The sequence below is a fragment of the Dryas octopetala genome, chromosome 1, assembly GCF_963921425.1.
Source record: "Dryas octopetala chromosome 1, drDryOcto1.1, whole genome shotgun sequence".
Classification (NCBI taxonomy): domain Eukaryota; kingdom Viridiplantae; phylum Streptophyta; class Magnoliopsida; order Rosales; family Rosaceae; genus Dryas; species Dryas octopetala.
Genome location: NC_141366.1, coordinates 10,962,064 through 10,984,625, shown reverse-complemented (window position 1 = coordinate 10,984,625; position 22,562 = coordinate 10,962,064). Strand labels below are relative to the sequence as shown.

The following is a 22,562-nucleotide window of genomic DNA, read 5'->3' as shown; positions in this document are numbered from 1 at the left end:
ACGCGGTTTTTACTGTAATTAGTAATTACTTACCAAACCAAACAGTTAACATGCCAAGTTGGCAAGACAAAGGAGAAATTTTATTGACAGAGATAAATATGTACAAAAAGGGGAACAGTTTGTGGTGGATTTTCACCTTGTACCGCATCATTCAGATTGATTGAACGTAAGGGGTTAAATGTGTAACAAGAGCAACAAAAACCTGAGCTCTATTTCGTGGAGTGCCTAACCCTTTGGGTGGTGATACAAAGTGTGTCCATCTTTGATCTCAAGAGACCAAACCATTCGCCTTATCTTTGATAAGTACCCACCATTGTTTGGTGATACAAGCAACCTGTCAATCTGGATCTTGACAATCCCCACTACTTTCTTCCAGAAGACAAATAATTTGTTCCTTCTAGGGATGGGCAGCACATTTTTTTTAACTGGCATACCCTTGTTTGGCTATTCAGCACGAAGTTCTTCGCGATTGCTTCTTCCCCTTTTGATGCAATTTGAATGGACTCCAGCTCTTTCGGCGTTTAGAGGGCTCACAAAAGAAGCCAGAGGCTAGGGCTTGCTGAAGCCACAGCTCAAATTCTTCTTCATCTTCATCCATCATTTCAGCATCCAAATCCCACGGGAATCTACTTGAGCTAGATCTTTGCGTTTTCTCCAAACCAACCATGTTTACGTGGAAGCTAGGCCGATGGGTGTTGGGCCTACATGCCATTCCCTGCATGGAATAAGTTGAAGTTGTAAGATACCAAACCTTTTTTCTCCCCCCTGTCACAAAGTAAAGCTACACACACCAACACCAAAATAATGGATCAAATGAACCTGTTCTTTAAGTCCTATGACAGACAGGAACCTGAATGATAAGTCTCTAGAGTATGGTGTCTTCTATGCTAATAATGGTTTGACAACTTTGGAGATCAAGTTTAAAATAAGAAATATGCTTGGTAATTGGCCCGATTAATGTCATTTTGCGCAGTTCGACCTTTAGAAAGTATATAACATACAAAAATGCACAGAATAATGTATAGCAAGAACACGCTTGCAGAACTTAGATATCTAATATACTTTTTCAAAGATATGTATTAATAGAAAACAAACAATAAAAAAACAGTGGACAAGAAGTCCACCTCAAAGTACAGAATAGAGAGCATAAATATACAAGAGATTTTTGATATACAAATAATAAAAATTTAAAACCACTGACCTGACAAATAGCCCATTCTGACACATCAAAGATTTTGCTCTCCGCACAAACAAAGGCTCGTGGTATTTCCACCTAAAAGACAAGAAACCAAAGAGAAACAAAATTGTCAGGATTCTTATATTTACATAACTGCACACAGCGAAATGGATAATGATTCAATCAAACAAAGCATGTATATCAGTGCTATATTAGAACATAACATTATAGACATAGAAACAGGGAGAGCATATGAAAGTCATTAGAACTCTTGAAAGCTGGCTCTCATCTCTGACTAGTGTGAGTACCTGAGTCTAGTTCACCTTAAATCCTTCCAAATTTCCACTATCCCCAAGCTATTTCTTTTTTTGACCAAAATCCCCAAGCTACTTATATAAAAGAAAAATAGAATTCAAATACATAAAACCTCTCAAATCATTTCCCCAAGCTAAAATAAAATTAAGAGGGCCACTAAAGCATTTGAAATTTGAATTTATTACCTCTCAAATCATTTCCTACATCCCTAAATGTCATTTTGTTTAACACATTGATCAATACATTGAGGACAGCATAAGTATTTGCATCAGATAACAAAAAATTGCTCAAATCTTGAGATTTGAGAAGCTTAAAAACTCTAAAGGTATACAAAGTAAGATCTGAAAAATAAAAATAAAAGCACTTATTGGATGGAAACTACCTTTTGAGGCCTATCAAAGATTAGAGATCCTTTGTACTCAACCCATCCATCTCCATCCTTCGCTTGGTGATATTGACAGCAATCCTAATGCCAAAAAAATCCAATAAATCAAATGCACATAACAAAAAAAGTGCAAAAATGAGAAAGATAGAGAGAAAGAGAGACATTAAAGTATGAAAATTCTGAAAATAAATAAATAAATAAATATTATCCAAAGAGATTTAATGTCTGACCTGACACCATCTAGCTTTGGCCTTACTTCTATTGGTGCATACCCATATATGTGAATTTCTACACTTAGTGCACTGTATACGTCTCGACTCTTCGGAACAATAGTCAGGACCGTCCTGCTTACAGTAGATGTTTACACAATTTTTAATAGGGGTTAAATATCAATATAAGTGAATTAAATCAGAGAGACACGACCCAATGAAATACAAACTTTTGCATGTAATATCATTATAAAAGATACACAAGTAGAATGCAGACTGCCATAAGCAAAGATAACTTTTTCTACTCAAACCAACCATACCCTAAGGTACCATCTGTAATTTGACTTGATTAATTCCACAATGAAGTCTTGAAACTTTTTAATCTTCATCAATAAAAATGATGTCAGACTATACAATGAAGAAGATGGCTTCCAAGAACAAACTAGGAAGTATTCTAAGTGATCTCACTGTTTTCTTTTTAGTTTGAAACAGACTCACATAGCCAACCTCAACTTTTTTCTTTGGGCATTATTGACATAGTTGATACAAGCTGCAAATTGCTCACCATAGAAAATTTAATTAATGTATTATGAATTCAAAATCCTAGGACAACACACACGTATCATATATTTTTTATGTGACATCCTTGCTCTCTTTTCTATAACTATTGATGACCCCCATTGAAATGACAAGCAGATAAAATCTCAAGTGTAATACCAAAAAATTAAATCGACAAGCACAGAACATAACTCACCTGATGTGAAGTACCATGGGACTTCTGGCACACACTCTTAGTCTTGGATTCTTCCTTCCGCAACTGTTCATCATAGTCTCTCTTCTTTGTGGAATCAGAAAGAACCTAAGACATATACCATTGTGAGTAGCAGAACCAGAATCACAATGAAAACATTTACTTAAGTCTTTTAATTCTCATTCAGACATACATATAGAACTTAAAAAAAAAAAAATAGCAGTGCTTTATGTATAATTACCTCATATGCACATTGGAGTCTCTTAAATGATTCACTCGCTAGTGCACTTCCCATATTTTTATCAGGATGCACAAGCATAGCCTATACAAAGAATAAAGTAACAAACAGAGTAAGGGGGCAGATCAGTAAGCTTTTGAATTATAATGGGTTAGAATATATACACACACACAGAGTAAGGCTCTAGTGAGTAACTAAGTAACCAATCCTGCATCGTTAGGTCAAGGATTAAAACAATCCAGCAGTTAGAATTAAAACACTTCTCACTTTCAAGTGTTTTAATTTTCGTTCCATAAAGAGATCTAGAGGCTCAGTATTAGTAAAGCATCAAACAATCAATCAAGGCCATTAATCAGATGGAATCATGTTTGAATGTCCAGTGCAATATACATAAGACAAGGATCGCGATTGAATCCAATAATACATGCCAAATTAGCTAGCAACAGAATCATCACTGCATATATATATATAATTATCCTCTAACAAGGTCCTTAAATAAAAACTTTTTTCTTAACTGTTGGATTAAATATAGATGACTAACACATCTCACCCATTGTGTATCTCAGTGGTTGAGGAAAAATTCATAATGGCATATCAGTAGTAACATAATGGCATATCAGATTCTAATAAATTGCATCTCTCCCTTAAATAAATCATTTCAAAAGTAGTACTTAGAAAGAGGGAGAAAAAGAGAGTTTTCCCATTGGTGAATTAAATCTGTCAGAAGAAAACAAAAAAGGAAATTTAATATCCACCTTCTTCCGGTATTCCTTTTTCAAAATTGCAGCATCAATTCGTTTGTGGCGAGGAAATCCCAGTGCTTCATAATGATCAATACTGCTTAAAATTTTTTTCATCTCATCAGCTGAACTTGTTTGCTCTTTGACCACCTTACTATGGGTAGATTCTTTGTGGTCATCAATAACAGCTGAAGTAGCTGGCTTGCTTGATGATTTACATGAGTGCAGCTTTTCAGATTCATCAGTGGGAATAGAGTATTCACACTCCCCAGAAAAGTCATCTTCCATAACTGTTTCTGATTGTTTCTGCTCTTCAAAGTGTGCGCTCTCACTCACATTATCGCACCATTGGACCATATAATTTAATACATCATTAGAGAAGAATGCAAGGTTTATTGAGAGAAAAACACCAAGCCATCCAACTTGAACTTTGACACAATAAATAGCATATATGGTTGCCATCAAGACCACCAACCGTGCATGATTTAGGGAGAACAAATAACCTGCATTTGAACTAGAGTTTTAAGTATTTTTAACATCAATAGAAAAGCCACAATATATCAAAATGCTGATCCATTTATATGACCTTTAAACGTGGAAGTCTTGGAATTTTTCCCATTAAATTGTTTAATAATACTAAGACCTCTTTGATGAAATGCCCAATGTAATGCAGCATTGATGGCATACACCCAAATGCACATGAGAACACTTATAATGCAGAATTGATTGCATCATGTTACTGAACTTTAAATTCAAGATTCACAAGAAACCAAGCATACCTCCAACTATAAATAATGTTCCTGTTATCCAAAAGTTAGCATACATCCACAAAATCAGGATAGCGAAGATCCCTACAATAAAAAGTCCTGGAGTGTAACCCAAGTACTGAACAGCAGCTCCAGCAGCTCCCTGAAATATTGGGCCCAACTGTAAGTTGCAGTTTTTCAAATCTAATCTGTAACAATGTATATTTTTCATTTAAGTCAATATACCAATATGTATTGTTTGAGTTACGAAAAATCCACTACTGTCACCTCATAGCTATCTGTTATTTGTCACTCTGTATAAGTAATTCTAAGACAAGAACAAGGCTATGAAGGTTCCACAAAGTTACAAAGCTAATCCAATGAAAAACACCTATATAGGCTGTGATCCAAAAGTGAGGTGTGGCATTGACCTCTTTAAGTCTGAAGATCTTCTAGAAATAAAGCCACTTCATATGACCGCATTCAGTTACCACGCAAACCTTCCAAGTCCGAAAATCTTCTAGAAATAATCTTCTAGATTATTTGTTAAACCGCTGTCATCTCACAAATATAACATGACTGCCCTTCATTTGTTATTTTCCCATAAGAAGACCCTATCTTGGCAACCTTAAATATTTTGTACCAAGTCTCCATTAAGATAACCTAATAATTGAAATATTCAGTCCCAGGAAGACCCAGAAACCTGAATTCTTTAGCCTAATATGCAAGCTTCTGCACATCTACAAACCCTTAGCTTTCTTTTGCAATCCCGAACCCTAAAACTTTGATATTTTCCTGCCCTAGTTGACCTCGTGAACAATAATCCACAAGTTTCCTAGTCTATTATATGCCACCACTTTTTCCACTCCTAAAACCCTTCTCCAGAAAAACCTCATCTATCCCACAATAAAGCTGCACATAACTTTTTCCAACAACAGCCACAAGCTTCTGCACATCTACAAACCCTTAGCTTTCTTTTGCAATCCCGAACCCTAAAACTTTGATATTTTCCTGCCCTAGTTGACCTCGTGAACAATAATCCACAAGTTTCCTAGTCTATTATATGCCACCACTTTTTCCACTCCTAAAACCCTTCTCCAGAAAAACCTCATCTATCCCACAATAAAGCTGCACATAACTTTTTCCAACAACAGCCACAAGACTTTTCTTGTGCAGAATTACTGTACACTGCTCCAGAATAACCAAAATTTTTTTTGTCTCTAATAAATGGTGCTTGGAACTATAACATTTGCAGGTGAGTAATTGCAGTGGCATGCATAGGCTATAGAGTACAGACAAATCCATAAGTGTGATCACGCTTCAAAGAGAACCACTCGTACTATGACTTAATACTTCAAATGATAAACAACATATAACAAAATTATACAAGAAGATTCCAAATCCTAACAATTAAATTATATTCCCATAGAACAATTGCAAGTTTAATTGAATTTCTTAAAATTGTGAAAATCGTTATAGAAACCAAACTAGTCAGCTTTTTACTAAATGGGTTTCTGTTGAGACCCCAACTCTTCTTCAAGGATCCACACAGATCACACTCCAAATGTTGGATCAACTATTGGTTTCCCCGCTGCCAACTATGAGGCATATGTTACATCATAAATTGTCCATCTGATTGACATTACTCCAACTACCCTTATAAGAATCCATTAAATCCTTACAGCCCAATTATCAGTTTCCCATTTATATGATCAAATTAAATGACAATAAAATCAAAAAGTAAAATAGAAGACGAAGCAGTGGCAAAAAGCAACAATTAAATGTTCAAGGGTCAAAAGGAAATGACAAGGAAACATACCATACTAAGAAGTACATAAACCAGGCAAGAAATGGAAGTCAAACTGATCAGGCAACTCCACATTATAAGGAGCAAAGCCGCAGAACCCAACCCTATAAACGAGCGAAAACCTCTAATAACACAGTCCCTCCAATAAATCAACACCAAGAACAACAGCCTCCCCATCCTGGCGCACCCACTGCACACCATCGGCCAATGTCGCTCTATGAGCATCCCGATTTTATCTCTAAATCCAACTATGGCGGTTCGTGAGCGCGAGTAAACGTGCTTATGAGATTGCAGCCATTTCCATGCTTGCTTGAAGAGCCCTATGTCCTCCATTACTACAACTACGGGCTTATTGGGTTTAGCAGATAAAGAGATTACTGTTCACTAGAAACGCTGCTATCTATAACCATCCATTCGAAACCGAAATTGGCAACAAATCAAACTATGTGATGCTAAATCATCAATGCAGTCCATAGAACAGAGAGAAAACCAAACCTTGATCTGCTAAAATATCAAGCTGAAAACCAAAAGCGCAGCTCAAATTCACGGGTTTAGAGCAAGATCTAGAAACTCCCAACCTCCCACTAAAAAAATTCTAAGTATTACGATCACGTTCCTTGTTTCATTCAGCTCATATTGCTTCACATGCAAGCTTCAGAAAAAGCAACAGAACACGCAGAAAAGCAAAAAATACTCGGGGAAAAAATGAAAATATTCCGCTTTTTTGAAATAATGCCTCTCTGCCTTTTCTGACTGAAATGTCCGAGTGTCTATGAAACCCACAAGGGCCACAACAAGTCCCAAACCAATAGAAGCTTGGCTGTGTCTGTGTCAGTCTCTTCCAAAACAAATGAAATGGAGCAGATGAAGGTGAGCTGGCAATGGTGGAAACCCTAGTGAGAGCGAGAGCGAGAAATAGAAAGAGTTGAAGCACCGACAGCTGAGATGAGGGGAGGGGGTCAAAGCCTTAAAGGAGGGGGCTTTAATGGATTCGGAGGCAGAGGATTTGGGAGAGAGAGAAAAACCCTAGCTTTTTGCAGGCATTGCTCGTGAAAAAGAGAGGAGTTTGAAAAGTTAGAAAAAGGTGTAGAAAGAAAGAGAGAGGGAAGAAGGAGAACAAGGAGAAGAGACTTGTTGCGGTTTTGGAACACTACTTGGTCACCCCTGATGTACCCGAGGTCACCTTCTCTCAAAATAATAATTTTGATAAAACTAGCATATGATTAGAACTGCTTATTTTTTAGATTACTTATTATAGATTATTTATGTAAAAAATCAACTCAATCGCGTTTGATTATATAACTGTTATTGATTAAATAGAAAAAATGAACAATTTGGTCAAAAAATCATTCTTTAATTGAAAATTATTAATTTTTTTTTATTTAATTAACAACAGTTATATATCCAAACGATTTCCGATTGATTTAATTTTTTACAGAAATAATCTTTAATTGGTTATTTAAAAAGTGAACGGTTTTGATTATCACCGACATTGCCGAAATTGAAATTTAGAAAGACAGGTGACCTTGAAATACCCCTTAGGAGTGACCCAAATATTTATAGTGGTTTTGGCTTTGTCACTTTGTGACTTTGTGTTATGGATTGGGGCTGGATTCTGGAGAGGCTTGCATAATTATGTGCTGTGGGACCCTCTCTTACCAGTCACCAACTCACCACTATTTTTAATTTCTTTAGTTCTCCTTTTTTTTTTTTGGCCAATTCTTTGCTCTCCTTTTTTTTTGGCCACTCAATTCTTTGCTCTTTCATTAATGAAAAAAAAAAAAAAAACCACATACACCTTCTTCTACTAGTGCTACTTGCTGCCACTTGCATGTTTTTTACAACTTCAATTCAATAAATTTAATTGTCACACCTACTATTAGTTTTCCTACTTTTTTACTTTGGTTTTATTGTCAACATTGGACCAATGTGATGTGAAAGGGAATGAATAAACATAGACAACTTTATTAATTATTGCCAATTTTTTTTACTTGTGTAATCTGGGAATGGGAAAGAATCAAAAACCCAACTATTTTTCCAACTCTCTCATTGTCACATAAGATGAGATTTTTGATATTGTAAGATTCATGTACAACCTCATATTTTAACAGAATTAGGTGGGACACGTGTTCCCTCATTACTGCCTACGGGTATAAGCAATGTGCGGCCATACCAAGCCCTATATCATCAAATGAAATCATTGTGATCAATAAAGAACACCATGTATTGGGATAATTTTATTTTTTTGAATTTAAGAGAATGAATGGAGAAAAATAAGAATCAAACTGTTGTCGTATTGTGGTAGGTCTATTACACTTACATCATTCCAATAATATATTGGGTATGTTTATGTGTGGGTGGTAGGAGAGGGTTTGACGACACCTGGAAAAATTTCTTTGAATCACCAAGCCCGATCCATTTACAACGGACGGAGTAACTCCGGCTAGACCTAGAAAGGTCTAGCGGGAACAAAAAAAAGAGAAAAAAAGAAGCACAATTATACAATTTACACAAGACAATAAGCTGCAAAAACCTACATAGGGTGATAAAAAAAAAAAAAAAAATCAAATCTACAAATTTGGTATGCAACTTGTAACTACTCCAGTCATATGGTTCTGAAGCTGAAGCTGAAGGTCGTAGTAGTAGCAGCAGCTGAGGCATCTGATGACAAGGTTGACATGTCCTGGTTGTCTGAACCAGAGGACGCATTATAGGAAGACACATTATAGGAAGACACAGTAGCCTTTGTGCTAGGCTTACTATTCTGAGGGACTCTTACTTTGAGGTCCATGAAATCAGATATCAAGCCTGGCTTTGTTATCTTTTCATCGTCAACACCCTTCTGACCTTTTAGCATTTTCACCACGGTTGACATGGATGGCCTGAGCTTCGGGGTGTCTTGGGTGCAGAGAAGACCAATCTTTAAGAATCTACAAGCCTCCTCTGCATCAAAATCCCCATCCAATGATGTATCCACCAGCCCCACAAGCTCCCTCTGTTCATAGAGTTGCCATGTCTGCAACAGAAGAATGCACCAGTCACTGATGTGCCTAAACATTTGTACAAAATTTTCCAGCAACACCCTCACCAAATAACGTGAAAGAACTAAGAATGTTTAATACTTCTGAAGCCTTATCAGTGTAAGTCCAGTATGTCAAAGACCAATAGAAAAAACAATGACAACAGAAAGTTAAAGTTTAGTTATACCCAAATTACAGTGATCATTTCAGTCATAACGGTTTTGTTCCTTGACTCTATAATTTTCTTCATAATAGCTCAAGAAACAAAAGTGTAGTAACTGGGAAATAACAAAGCAATTTCATCCAATCATATATGAGTATTATACATGCAATTTCCATTCAATGTTTTCTTTATTTAAAATTTTCAACAAATAGAAGAAAATGCTTGTGAGGACAGAATAAATCTGAAATTCATACCCTTTCAAGAAGATACTGATCTTCGATTGGTAGTCGTGTATTTGTATTACATCTGCCGCTGACTATTTCCACAAGGAGGACCCCAAAACTATAAACATCTGCTTTCCTTGTCAATTGCCCTCGTATTGCGTACTCTGGTGCCAAATAACCTCTAAAACAACAAATATAGATGTAATTACACGATAGTAAATATTTGGATTAAGATAGAGCAACAAAAAGATAGGGATACATCCAAAGGAAGATATAAATGGAGAGAGAGAGAGAGAGAGAGAGAGAGAGAGAGAGAGAGAGAGACAATGAACAGTCCCTTTGGGACAGTTTACTCAAGCTTAGCATCACCAGACAAAAACCCAAAGCATAGATAAAGAGAGAGATTTTAATTACTTTGGTAAGTGATTATTAATGTTAACAGCTTATTCAAGAGGGACAATGCAGAGTTCCTATGGGACAACTTCGCTCAAGTAGCACCAGACAAAGATCCAATGCTGAGAGAGAAAGAGAGAGGTTTTGATTACTGTGTAATTGAATATTAAAGTTAAGAGTTTATTCGAGAGGAATTCTGCAGAGTTCCTTTAAGAGGATCTACTCAAGCTTAGCGGCACCAGACAATTACCATATGCTTAAACCCCTGTTCTGATAGTAAGACTAGTTTGTGGGGAAGTTGAAGCAAATGACTAAACCTACTGGAGTTCAGTACTTCATGTACACATAAATACATTCAAGCCTACTTTTACTAATGATGATAGCATCTACTTGCCATACATACCAAAGGCAGAGCATCATTCACCCAACAGATACACCAGTAGAATCTGTTATTGTTGCTATCTAAAAATGATATAGAATGTTAACTACTCAGAAGTCCTATTCACTCCAGAAAGCCAAAAAGTGGAATAAATGGGACAATGTGAACAAGATGAGTTTTCATTTATACATATTGTGTATGGGACTATAGATTTATTGATTTCTAACTGACCACTGTTTTATCATTTATGTGATCCACAAGTGTAAACACAAAGTATGTAAAACAATGTCATGATCAAGTTTCTAAATTTATTGTCAATATGAATTTTGTTTTCCTGAAAAGAAAAAATTTGTAGTTCTGAAACAAAAAAAAAGATTTGAATATCAATTGCCCAGTTCTAAAGGGAAAGAGAAAGATCACAATTCACAGCTTACATTGTTCCTGCCACACGTGTGCTAACATGAGTCATGTTGGGGGGGATAAGTTTTGCAAGACCAAAATCTGCAATTTTAGGCATCAGATCTTTGTCAAGCAAAATATTGCTTGCTTTGATATCTCTGTGAATAATATGTGGACGTACTTCCTCATGAAGGAAGGCAAGCCCACATGCAATCCCGATGCATATTCCACGCCGTGTTCGCCAACTAAACTGGATACTACTGTGACCTCCACCTGAAATGAAATAGTTTAAGGACATGAATCACAAGAATAAACAAACTGATATCAGACAAGGACAATTTCAGTTCTAATGGCAAAAGATCACTGGACGTAAGATAACAGAAAATGCACAACTCATACTATATAAGGCAAGAAAATAGAACTATGTACTTAACATAATTTCTGAAAACTATTTGCATCATTGCATGGAATTACTCCTTTATGATACCAAGCACAGTAGATAACATGCATGGACACATGTCACACACGAACACTCACTTTTAAACACCAGCAAGGAAGCTCAAGAGTCAAGAACAAGGCTGTATAATTACCAATCAGAGTTTGTGCAAGACTATTATTCTCGAGGTAGTTGTAGACCAAAATTCTTTGGTTTTCTTCAACACAACAGCCATAGAGCTTAACTAGATTTTCATGCTCTATTTTTGAGATCACATCAATCTCAGTCAAAAACTCCTTCAACCCTTGCTTTGATTCAGCTGAAAGAACTTTTATAGCAGCAATTTTTCCATCTCTAAGTGTCCCCTAATATCCACAATTGCAATTCAAATAGGTGTCATTCACAACTCACAAGGGAGAAAGAATATATCAATTATGATACTAATTAGCCAATGATAAAATAAGCTATATACAAAAACGGATGTTAAAATAAGCAATATCTACAGATACCTTATAGACAGAACCAAAACCGCCTTCCCCGATTTTATTGGCAGGACTAAAATCTTCAGTTGCAATTCTCAACTCTTTGTAAGTGTATAGTTCAACATCATGAATGCCAAAAACATCTGTTCACGGAAAAAACCTATTTAGAAACTTATGGGTAGGCATGAAAAAAAATACTTTGGGACATTTGAAGTCAAAAGAAGAGTATCTTATTTTGGGTTTATGACTTTGTCAATGAACAAATAATATCAGAAGAGTAATGCTACAGGCACCAAAATAGATCCCATTGAGAAAACTTTTGGTAGCTCTAGTATATCGATCCCAAAATGGAAGTATTTTGTAGAAAAAATAATCTGTCCAGAACATTTCTCATGCTTCACTATCATTACTGTGATCAGAGTTGCAGCTTACCTTCATCAACATCAAAACCGAGTTTTCTTGATGAGCCCAACCTCCTACCGAGTAACCAGGAAAAACAAGTCATTACTGGTATGATATAGCAGTTACCGGTTACCACGCTTTCAAGATCAACAGTCAACAAATGCTTCAAACAAAACCACTTCAAGACCTGCCAAACTGAACCATTGTAAGAACACCTGTTTCCAAAAGCACAATTGTATGCAAATGCAGTATCAAAGGATTTGAGTAGGATGTAAATTTTCTTCCAACTCCTGTTTATTATTTGTAATCCAATACAGATAATGAAGCCTGCATTGACTCCAAAATTCTTATTTATTTAGAAACCAGCAAAACAGTGCAAAAAAAATCAATTGGGTTGTTTATGATGAACCGATGATATTAACTAGATAAAGACCCGGATGAAGAACACTCATCATGGGGTCTTTCTTTGAATTTTGGTTTTGAATCAGTCAATTTAATCAAAGGGTACGATCATTAACATTAAACAAAACTAAAAGTTAACCAAAAGCCAAAAACAAAACAAGCTCAACAGGAGAATAAAGACAGGTTGAACAAAACACAACAAAAAATCACCTTGGTAAGTTACAGACTTATCCAGAACTAAGAAACTCAAAGCAAGCAAAGGGCAACAAAATAACTATAAAAGAGAGAAAATTGAAAAAGACCCAGAAGAGAAAACTACCTCAGGTGCTCAGAGACGGAAAGAGAGAGTTGTTGGCTTCTTGCTGGTTAAGAGAATAATGGGTTTTGGAGGAGAGAAATAAAAACCAAAGTTTGGGCTTTGTGAATTAATGTGAATGGGAAGGGACAAGGCAGTAGTAGTCTCGGCAAAGTCTACAATGGTTTGCGTACGCCCCCTTTGAATTTTCTCTCTTTATGTGTGAATTGTGATCTGCCAGGCTGAGACTTACTTCATAAAATAAGCCAAAGGCTACAAACCCCACCATATAAAATATGGAGGAAATTACAGATTTGGTCCACTTATTTTATACCTAGTTCAATTTTGGTCCACGATCTTTTTTAAGTTCTGTTTTGGTCCACTAATTGTTTCATTTGTTCAATAAAGGTCCAGATTTGTGACTTTAAATCTTTTGGGTTGTGTTTTCTTCAATTATAATTGAAGTATAAGTTATATTTCATCATTTCTTAGTCATAAAAACAAATTTGGAGTATTATAATCTAAGAGAATTGAGATTTGGTGAAATTTGAAAAATTGGCAGTTTTGGGTACCCTACTTTAGGGTCAATTATCTTGAGTTTTAGAACTCCAATTTGAATGATCTTTATATGGTTGTAAAGAAGAAATGCATAGCTTTAAAATAAGTATATATTTGCTGAATTTGGGTGAGATTTGATAGGGTAAAAAATAGGCCAAATTTGAGAAAACAAATCTGGACCTTTATTGAACAAGTGAAACAATTAGTGGACCAAAACAGAACTAAAAAAAGATTGTGGACCAAAATTGAACTAGGTATAAAATAACTGGACTAAATCTGTAATTTCCTCTAAAATATGACATGTTGAAGTAGCTGGGTTTTATATATAGATTGGAGGAATAGGAGTTGAAGTAAGATAAGTGGCGCGTAGACTAAACCACTCGCTTGTTAAGAGTACAAATGTAGAATGGATCAATGGAACTTGTCAAAAAGTCAAGCTTCAACGTCACCGCGACCCAGTCGGCCAGTCGTCACTTGCTTGTCACTCTCACGCTTTGATTACTGCGTCTCCTTCAATTTTCTGGCATTTCTGCTTCTTTTCCTTTTTTTTCTATAACAGGAAATTGCAGATTTAGTCCAATTATTTTATACCTAGTTCAATTTTGGTACATAATTTTTTTAAGTTCTGTTTTGATCCACTAATTATTTCACTTGTTCAATAAAGGTCCAGATTTGTTTTCTCAAATTTGGTCTGTCTTTTATCCTATCAAATCTCACCCAAATTCAGCAAATATATACTTATTTTAAAGCTATGCATTTCTTCTTTACAAACATATAAAGATCATTCAAATTGAAGTACTAAAACTCAAGATAATTGACCCCAAAGTAGGGTATCTGAAACTGCCAATTTTTCAAATTTCACCTAATCTCAATTCTCTTAGATTATAATTCTCCAAATTTGTTTTTATGACTAAGGAATGATAAAATATAACTTATACTTCAATTATAATTGAAGAAAACACAACCCAAAGGATTTAAAGTCACAAATCTGGACCTTTATTGAATAAATGAAACAATTAGTGGACCAAAACAGAACTTAAAAAAGATTGTGGACCAAAATTGAACTAGGTATAAAATAAATGGACCAAATCTGTAATTTCTCTTTTCTATAAATATTATACAAATCAATTAAATTATAATTTGTTCCAAATAGAACTCCATAATTCACTTACTCATTGAAAATAAAATCTTTAAAACCTACAATTACAAGCAAATTACACGAGTGAGATCTTGAACTTGAAATATTCCCCTATTCATTTTTACTGGGTTATGAGTTTATGACTAAAATAAATTAAGAGTTCAATCAAGTTTATAATAATTTAATGGGTTATGTAATTTAACATAATTATAGAAATATTAATGAATGGGAATGAGCTGTTTTCTTATCATAGTTATTTTATTCAAATTTATAAAACTAAATAATTAACGATGGATAATTCGTTCAATACTTCAACTACGTTCTAGTGGACCTTAGTGAATCCGCGTTCACACATTTCGATTTTGTTCTCCTAGAAAGTCTGCTTGACACTATTATTTTGTTTTACCCAAAAAAACAAAAAAAGACACTATTCTTTTGTTTTGTTTTTTGGTCAAGACATTATTCTATAATTAGGTTGTGTTAGAAAGTATTTATCCGTACACAGTACCAATGGTCTTAAGTCCTAATTAGAAAATAATGACAAATAATTATGTCCCGACTCCTAGTGGGTTTCACGAAGACTTTCCCTGAATAGGGATAATAAATTCTCACCATAAAAAATGGTTAATAAATAAGAAAAACTCTAGGCTTCTCTTTTCTTAAAATGAGAGTTATGGTGTTCACATTTTGATATTGATGTCAACTTTGAATGACATGGTATGCATTATATTAAAAACAAAATGACTTGGTGTCTTGTTTTGAGAAATTTTGTTATATGACTATAATACTATGTGACGTTAATGTGATGTCAAAACTATTATCCTTTTGCTTACAATAACTAAAATATTAAAAATAAAGTCATTATTTAGAAAAATTAAAAATTAAAAATTAAAAATTGTTAAAATACCCAAACAGAGTGGTTGGCCGTTCAATTGAGCCCGTTTCCCGTCAACGACCCGCAAGATCAGGCTTGAATCAATCCGCAACGATATAATAGTCCGGCCCAATATAACGTGTTGGGCCCAGCCCAATCCATGCGAAACTACCAACTACCACTTTTTTGTGCCGGGAAGCGGGGCTATATCTCTCTTCTTCGAAGTTCTCACTTCTCAGTTGTCAGCTGAGTCATACACACTGAACTGAACCGACGGTCGGAAGGAAAGAGCAGAACAGAACAGAACAGAAGAAGAGACAGACAACATATGATTATGAAAAGCGCCAAGGTTGCAGTTGTGGGAAGTGGAAGTGAGCCATCAAAACCCCTTTTGCTGGTTTCCCTTAATTTTTATTTATTTTTATTAAAATATATCTGATCAATGGGGTTTTTGTTAAAATTCAATACGTAGTTTCAGGAGCAGTGTGTGCTTCAAGTCTTGCCAGAAATGGAGTGTCTGTCACTTTGTTCGAGTCTGCCAGAGGCCCTGGTGGCCGCATGTCTCAAAGAAGGTCTCTTTCTTGTTCTGCATCCATTTTTTCTAAAACTTTTCACATAATTGAGGGCTGAAATGTGCAGTTGATTTTAATTATATGTTATTTAAATGTCATAATTTATCAGAAATGGGTTTTGCTTATTATATTTGCTCTGTTTGGTTAATGAGAATATTTGGGCACACAGAATAATATTACAAGTTTGAATCCCTTTATAATTTGATTCTTTATAATAAAATTAGACCATTGAAAACTAAAATTTGTAAAACTTGTATTACATTTAGCATTTCTTATGATTTTGGTGTTATTTGGAAATTCAAATGGCGAAGCTATTAAATGTGGGAAGGAGTTGTAAAATATGAGTTTTTTCCTTTCAGTCACTACAAATTTAGTTATGTTATCCTTTTTTCGTATAGAGAAGTTGTTGAAGATGGGAGGGAGCTATTGTTTGACCATGGTGCTCCATTTTTCAATGCCAACAACACCGAGATTCTGGGTCTTGTTTGTGAGTGGGAATCAAAGGATCTTGTTGCTTGCTGGAAAGAGAAAATTGGGTGTTTTGATCGTGCTTCCAACAAATTTGTTGACCCAGAACAGGTATGCGAGTATTGCTTTAATCAACAAACATGTTTTATAATGCTTGGCAACATATTTCATTTGTGAAATAGGCTAACTCATTGATACCATGCTTCATGTTGAATAAAATCATTAATCCCTCTCTCCACTTCCTAGCCCCAAGCCCCAGGTCAGGGGCTATGTTTGATTTATTACTGTGTGTTTTTAGCATTTGTGTTAAGTTGACTCCAAACTGTACTAATATGGGCTTTGTGGATATTAATTTGCTCTATGACATTCTTTTTAACTTGTTGTTTTCTTCATAATTTAATCATTGCTGTGGCTATTGTTAATTTTCTGCAGAGCCTTCCATAATCCATTTTATCTCTGAGACATGTCATCTCTGCCAACCTTACCAAAACCTTAATTATATTATATTTTGAAATGACAGAACATACGATATATATTATATTGTGTAGCAATCTAACTAATGCTATAGTGGATTGACTGCAAAATTATAACATAAGGGCACCTACATGTATGCGTGTGATTGTCTTTTGTTTGGAGATATATATATATATATATTTTTTTTTCTGAATATCAATTTCATTTAGGAAGGATTAATAAGTAAGAGATATGTGGGTATCCCAGGCATGAATTCTGTATGTAGAGCATTATGCCGTGAGCCTGGTATGTTTTATTCTACTGTCTTTCCATTGGAATGATTTCCATTCGAGGTTGAATGTGTACTTAAAAATTGCTTATTTATTTTGTACTCTATTTTCTTTAGGAGTGGAAAGTAAGTTTGGGGTGAGTGTCGGGAGATTGGAGTGGCTAGAGGATGAAAATTTGTGGTCATTGATGGGTTTGGACGGACAAAATCTTGGTCAGTTTAAGGGAGTGGTTGCAACAGACAAAACCATAGTTTCACCCAGGTTTACAAGTGTTACAGGAAGACCACCACCTCTTGGTATGAATGTTCTCCTTCAAGTTCTTTTTGTTTACTCGTAGATAAATGTCTACAGTATTTTGTGTGTAAGAACCTATTTTTCTTTTCACAACCAAGGACTATGTATTAACTATTAAGTGGCAATGCTTGATACAGCTACTGTTGCTGAAGAATAACATAAGTGCATCCTAACCATTTGTGATCTTTGCAGATTTTAATTTAGTTCCAGAGCTGGCAGTTAAGTTAAAAGATATTCCTGTTCGCCCGTGCTTTGCTCTCATGATAGCATTTGCAGAGCCTCTGTCATCAGTAAGATATTTATTGTGCATCCATAAGTAAACTATATAGTCACCTGCAAACTTTGTTGAGCCATAAAACTCTACATGTTTCATCATCCTTCTTTTCTCTTGGGATGCTTGGTTTAGGCTTCATGTTACCTTTAACGGGTTGCATGTTATCATATATTTGAATGAACATTTATTTTACATGGGGTGACCCTGGTGCCTAATCTCTGACTCAGATACCCTTTAAAGGGTTCTCAATCAGAAATTCTGAAGTTTTAAGCTGGGCTCATTGTGACAGCAGCAAGCCTGGCCGTTCTACCTCTAGGTATTCCTGACATATAATGATCAACCTCTGTTTTAGTTTATTTTTATTTTCAATGTGTGTTATCATTTCTATCTTCTATCTTCTGTCTTTTTTCTTTTTTCTTTTTTCTTTTTGTGTTTATAAAGTGAGCGATGGATTTTGCTTTCAACAATGGAGTATGCTCAGAGGATAATTGCTCAAACTGGACTTCAGAAACCTTCAGATGCAATATTGACAAAAGTGGCTGAAGAACTATTCCAAGAATTGCAAAGCCTGGGATTTAATATTTCGCAGCCCTTCTTCAGGAAAGCTCATAGATGGTTAGTATGTATTCTAGAGTCAAAGTTCTAGTGCTAGCTGACAGATAAGATACAAAAATATAAATAAAAGAACTGTTTGAGCTCAGGCCATTCAGTTCAATATGGTGACTAAATATTAGGCTGAAAAGACGGTCCAGGCCAAATTTTACCTCCATTTTCAGGCTGAATGAGCCTGAATGATCATGCCTCTCTATCCCTTTCTGGGTTGGTTATAATTTGGATTTTGATTTAGGTGGTGAGAATTTATAACCACTTAGTTACATTCCATTAGATGGTGCCGTAAAAACTTCTTTCGAGTTAATTTGAATTCATCTTGCTGCTCTACAGTGCTGTAAAGGCTATGTGATAACTTTTGGGTTTTGTTTATAGGGGAAGTGCTTTTCCAGCTACAAGCATAGCCAGAGAGGAGAGATGCCTTTGGGATGGGAACAAGAGGCTTGCCATCTGTGGTGATTTCTGTGTTAGTCCCAATGTTGAAGGTGCTATAGTTAGTGGCATGGCTGCAGCTTCAAAGCTTACAGAGATCCTCAGCTCCTTATGGCAATCATAGTGTTATGAGTTTAACAAGTAATTTGCTTTCTTTTCTTTTGTATTTGGTACTTATTGCTGAAGTGTGTAATTTGATTTGACTCTACTTGGAAAAATAATCTCAAAGTTGTAAGCAAATTGCTATGCAACTCAATTTTATGAATTTGGTGTTCAATATGAAGTTATGAGCTATAGAGGAAGAAATATTCAAGTTCAACTCAAATTCTTTTTGTAAAAGGAATAAATCGATATCTGTGATTTCATGTTCTTATGATTTTAGTATCCAAAATTAATGGGAGCTATTTGCGCTCCACCAATGTACTTTCCCACTCTATTGTGTGAAATTTAAGAGTTTTGTAATTCATACGAATTAGCTTATAGTGAGTGATTTTTCTCACTACTATATTGAAAAACGTCTCAAATTCGAATTCTCTCTAAAGATAAACAAGAAAAAGAGATCTCATGCATAAGTTATAACTTATAATCATCTACTAAAGAATTAGAAGAATTAAGAAAAAAAATGTAGTAGTGGACAATTCAAGTCTCGTGGATTTGCATGTCCACGTGTCACGATACAAGATAGGCTCGTGGATTTGCATGTCTCCAATAGAATTAATAGAAAACATTCTTCCCACTTTGATAAATGATAATGTTTGAAATATCATATCCAGAACCAACCACAGAAGCAGTGCCACGTGTCACCACAGCAATCACTTCTCCATGGTCACTGTGATTATTATTCAAGAACTTAGAAGCCACACACCACGCGATAAACAATCAACAAAGAAGCAGAAGCAGAAGCAGCAGCAGCAGCAGCAGCCTGAGTAAACTGTAAATGGCAGCCTCAGTTATGGCTTCAGTGAGCCTCAAACCATCTCCTTTCACTGTTGAGAAGTCAGCAGTGAGAGGCCTCCCCTCTCTTTCCAGGAGTTCATCTTCATTCAAGGTGCAAGCCAGTGGTGTCAAGAAGATCAAGACTGAAACGCCCTATGGTATGTATGCGCAGAGACCTGCCTTAATTTGCATGCACATCAACTGTTTGATAAATATACATACATAGAATTCTGGGTTTGATTTTGATAACAAATAAAATGCATGTATGTGCTGCAGGAACCGGTGGTGGCATGAACTTGAGGAATGGCGTTGATGCCTCCGGGAGGAAGCCTAGGGTAATTAATTATTTGGTCTTTTTTGCTACCATTCATATATATATATATTCACTACGTACCCAGCAAAGCTTTTGAGGCCTTTTATAAATTAAGACAACTAATTGCAGATATGGTGGTTTTTATATTTTATTTCATGTGCATAATTAAGGGCATGCATATTAGATTATAGTCGTGCCACGAGTATGGCTCGATCTCCATTGATTACTCGCATGTGTGTTTATTTCAAGTAAAATTTAGAGTCTTTTAAAACATATAGAACACATGGTGTCATAGCACTTGGTGGTCGTGTTACGACTGCCCTGTTCAAAACTTTTTTCATTAGATGCTTGATTACTTGTTACACTTTAACCTTCTGACATATATCCAATCTGCTTGTAATTTTTTGAACTTTAAACTTGGTTCAGGGAAAGGGTGTCTACCAGTATGTAGACAAATATGGTGCTAATGTTGATGGATACAGGTACAACTTCATTTAATACGCCATATCATGTGTGATTCTTCATTAATTTTCACTATTCTGTTTGCTTTTACTCTTGAATTTAGATTCTCCTTGTTTTGGGAAAGGGTTAAAATTTGCATGTCTAAAATTCTTATAATACTATTTTAATTCATTGGCACCCTTTAATTTACATAAACATGATGGTAGACTTGAATTATCATAAATTGACTGGAAAATAATCACACGCCTTAAATTCATGTGGCACAATATTTATGCTAGACTGGTTGTGAGACTCGAAAATTGTTCTCAATTTAATTTTCAAACAATTAGAATTTTATACTGACTCTGTAAAACTTTTCTGCATTGACAATATATAAAAAATGAAGTCTTTGTTGGTTGAGAAGGACTATCCTTTTAATTGTTATAAACTTGTAATCTTCAAACTACTGCATGCAATCAATTGCTAAGTTAATTTCTGCTGATTGATATGCAGTCCCATCTATAACACTGATGAATGGTCCCCAACTGGTGATGTCTATGCTGGTGGTAAGCAACTATTAATATACTAATATTTTGGGAGGTGAATTAAATTGAACATAACTAAGTAATAATATATATGCATGAATTGCAGGTATTACTGGCTTGGCCATCTGGGCTGTTACCCTAGTTGGCATTCTTGCAGGGGGTGCTCTTCTTGTCTACAACACAAGTGCTTTGTCACAGTAGAATCAATTAATCCTCTGTTGATGTTGTAATTTATGTGCTGTTAAATATTGTAGCCTATCCCAACTAGCTGTCCTAAACAAGAACATTAAAGAATTACTGTGTGTGCAAACTTTAATTGTAATGTTTTGGCATGGATTCAATTTGATGTTGCCTGTAATATTCTCTGATCAACTTCTTCTTCTATCTTTTGCATTTATTCATCATTTGTTTGTTTATTTAGTTGGAAGAGGGAGGGGTTAATGGGATTGAATTTGGTGGGTAAGTACATTAATTGGTCCATGCATAATACTATAGATTTGTGCAGTTAATGCATATATCACTGATTCACAGGCCAGACCTGCACAAATGACTTGTAAGAAGAATGCATACATAACTTTGGGACTGTGAATGAATTGAATGCGCATACAATAAAATATTAAAATGGTCATGCAAAGCATGCACTCTTTCTTTAACCAACACAAGAACTCTAATTGTGAAGCCTGTCACCAAGTCTTCAATTTTGAGGATACGAGGCCTGATCAATGATGGTGGTGGACCTTCATTCTTCACGGGCTTTGTTTTCTTGTCGTTGCAAATTGCAATGTTCCCAAACTTTTTTTATTTTAGGGATAAATACAAAAATGGTCCATGAAATTTATATTAATTTTTAATTTGGTCCACTAACTATAAAAAAATATTAATTTGGTCCACAAATTTTTTAAGTCGTTCCAAAGCAATACAAACGTTAACTTTCATCCAAAAATTAACGGAATCAGTCACATAAAAATGTGATGAACGGACTGAAATGCCCCTAAAAATGTGATCACTTGTTGTGCACATGACCAATTTTCGTTAAATTTTTCGATAAAAGTTAACGTTTGTACTTCTTTGGTACAACTTGAAAAGTTCGTGGAATAAATTGATACTTTTTATAGTTAGTGGACTAAATTAAGATTCACTGTAAAGTTCATGCACTATTTTTGTATTTAACCTTTTATTTTATGTAAACATTTTTTGTAATACAGTAATTTTCTTTTTGTATTTAAAACCATGGAATTAAATTTCAAAAATTTACTTAAATTTTTTAAAAAATTTCCATTTTTTTGAGGTTTCAAAATATTACCAAAACAAAATTATCAAAATTTTGTTAAAACTTTTAACGAAATCGAAATTTTTTTCAAAATTTTATATTTTTGAACCCTCGAAATCTGAAATTTAATTC

General features: G+C 35.0%; 4 protein-coding genes across 8 annotated transcripts; 2 read left to right on the top strand and 2 right to left on the bottom strand.

Annotated features, from left to right (window-relative positions):
* Nucleotides 1-45: 45 nt before the first annotated feature.
* Nucleotides 46-7,489, bottom strand: LOC147297763 (uncharacterized). 2 transcript variants are annotated; one of them, XM_086229874.1, is made up of 9 exons: nucleotides 6,381-7,489; nucleotides 4,595-4,724; nucleotides 3,831-4,318; nucleotides 3,079-3,159; nucleotides 2,841-2,945; nucleotides 2,108-2,224; nucleotides 1,875-1,958; nucleotides 1,202-1,273; nucleotides 46-715 (listed from the first exon to the last, which is right to left on the bottom strand). In XM_086229874.1, exons 1-9 carry the CDS (start codon nucleotides 6,699-6,701, stop codon nucleotides 449-451), a joined length of 1,665 nt encoding a protein of 554 aa, XP_086086000.1. In that variant the 5' UTR covers nucleotides 6,702-7,489; the 3' UTR covers nucleotides 46-448. The 2 variants fall into 2 exon arrangements, with proteins under 2 accessions (XP_086086000.1, XP_086086001.1); XM_086229875.1 differs by having other exon boundaries at nucleotides 47-715; nucleotides 2,108-2,221.
* A 1,089-nt stretch (nucleotides 7,490-8,578) lies between these two features.
* Nucleotides 8,579-13,256, bottom strand: LOC147297762 (Protein kinase superfamily protein). Of its 2 annotated transcripts, none has more exons than XM_086248536.1 (7): nucleotides 12,988-13,256; nucleotides 12,297-12,461; nucleotides 11,892-12,007; nucleotides 11,537-11,747; nucleotides 10,982-11,219; nucleotides 9,806-9,956; nucleotides 8,579-9,384 (listed from the first exon to the last, which is right to left on the bottom strand). In XM_086248536.1, the coding sequence occupies exons 2-7, from the start codon at nucleotides 12,367-12,369 to the stop codon at nucleotides 8,974-8,976; spliced, it is 1,200 nt and encodes a 399-aa protein (XP_086104662.1). In that variant the 5' UTR covers nucleotides 12,370-12,461; nucleotides 12,988-13,256; the 3' UTR covers nucleotides 8,579-8,973. The 2 variants fall into 2 exon arrangements, with proteins under 2 accessions (XP_086104662.1, XP_086104671.1); XM_086248545.1 differs by having other exon boundaries at nucleotides 12,297-12,453.
* Nucleotides 13,257-15,765: 2,509 nt separating this feature from the next.
* On the top strand, nucleotides 15,766-19,839 carry LOC147297761 (FAD/NAD(P)-binding oxidoreductase family protein). Of its 3 annotated transcripts, XM_086246019.1 has the most exons (10): nucleotides 15,766-15,904; nucleotides 16,006-16,105; nucleotides 16,504-16,684; nucleotides 17,257-17,332; nucleotides 17,433-17,612; nucleotides 17,803-17,900; nucleotides 18,112-18,200; nucleotides 18,326-18,499; nucleotides 18,869-19,066; nucleotides 19,699-19,839. In XM_086246019.1, the coding sequence occupies exons 1-9, from the start codon at nucleotides 15,862-15,864 to the stop codon at nucleotides 19,047-19,049; spliced, it is 1,122 nt and encodes a 373-aa protein (XP_086102145.1). In that variant the 5' UTR covers nucleotides 15,766-15,861; the 3' UTR covers nucleotides 19,050-19,066; nucleotides 19,699-19,839. The 3 variants fall into 3 exon arrangements, with proteins under 3 accessions (XP_086102145.1, XP_086102843.1, XP_086101741.1); XM_086246717.1 differs by lacking the exon at nucleotides 19,699-19,839 and having other exon boundaries at nucleotides 16,509-16,684; nucleotides 18,869-19,244; XM_086245615.1 differs by lacking the exon at nucleotides 19,699-19,839 and having other exon boundaries at nucleotides 18,869-19,244.
* On the top strand, nucleotides 19,785-21,532 carry PSBR (photosystem II subunit R). The gene is made up of 5 exons (XM_086248737.1): nucleotides 19,785-20,019; nucleotides 20,138-20,196; nucleotides 20,601-20,656; nucleotides 21,129-21,181; nucleotides 21,267-21,532. The coding sequence occupies exons 1-5, from the start codon at nucleotides 19,863-19,865 to the stop codon at nucleotides 21,359-21,361; spliced, it is 420 nt and encodes a 139-aa protein (XP_086104863.1). The 5' UTR covers nucleotides 19,785-19,862; the 3' UTR covers nucleotides 21,362-21,532.
* The last annotated feature ends 1,030 nt before the right edge of the window (nucleotides 21,533-22,562 follow it).

Bases quoted from the DNA above. Each gene is read 5' to 3' on its own strand.
- LOC147297763 (XM_086229874.1), bottom strand. From the start codon at position 6,701: ATGGAGGACATAGGGCTCTTCAAGCAAGCATGGAAATGGCTGCAATCT. The intron at 2,225-2,840 runs GTGAGTTATGTT...ATCTACTGTAAG, and splicing joins CCCATGGTACTTCACATCAG to CAGGACGGTCCTGACTATTG. The intron at 1,959-2,107 runs GTCAGACATTAA...TTTTGGCATTAG, and splicing joins CCAAAGCTAGATGGTGTCAG to GATTGCTGTCAATATCACCA.
- LOC147297762 (XM_086248536.1), bottom strand. From the start codon at position 12,369: ATGACTTGTTTTTCCTGGTTACTCGGTAGGAGGTTGGGCTCATCAAGA. The intron at 11,748-11,891 runs GTATCTGTAGAT...TGTGGATATTAG, and splicing joins GTTTTGGTTCTGTCTATAAG to GGGACACTTAGAGATGGAAA. The intron at 11,220-11,536 runs GTAATTATACAG...ATTTCATTTCAG, and splicing joins TCTTGCACAAACTCTGATTG to GTGGAGGTCACAGTAGTATC.
- LOC147297761 (XM_086246019.1), top strand. From the start codon at position 15,862: ATGATTATGAAAAGCGCCAAGGTTGCAGTTGTGGGAAGTGGAA. The intron at 17,901-18,111 runs GTAAGATATTTA...TCTCTGACTCAG, and splicing joins TTGCAGAGCCTCTGTCATCA to ATACCCTTTAAAGGGTTCTC. The intron at 18,201-18,325 runs GTATTCCTGACA...GTGTTTATAAAG, and splicing joins CCTGGCCGTTCTACCTCTAG to TGAGCGATGGATTTTGCTTT.
- PSBR (XM_086248737.1), top strand. From the start codon at position 19,863: ATGGCAGCCTCAGTTATGGCTTCAGTGAGCCTCAAACCATCTCCTTTC. The intron at 20,197-20,600 runs GTAATTAATTAT...AACTTGGTTCAG, and splicing joins CCTCCGGGAGGAAGCCTAGG to GGAAAGGGTGTCTACCAGTA. The intron at 21,182-21,266 runs GTAAGCAACTAT...CATGAATTGCAG, and splicing joins TGGTGATGTCTATGCTGGTG to GTATTACTGGCTTGGCCATC.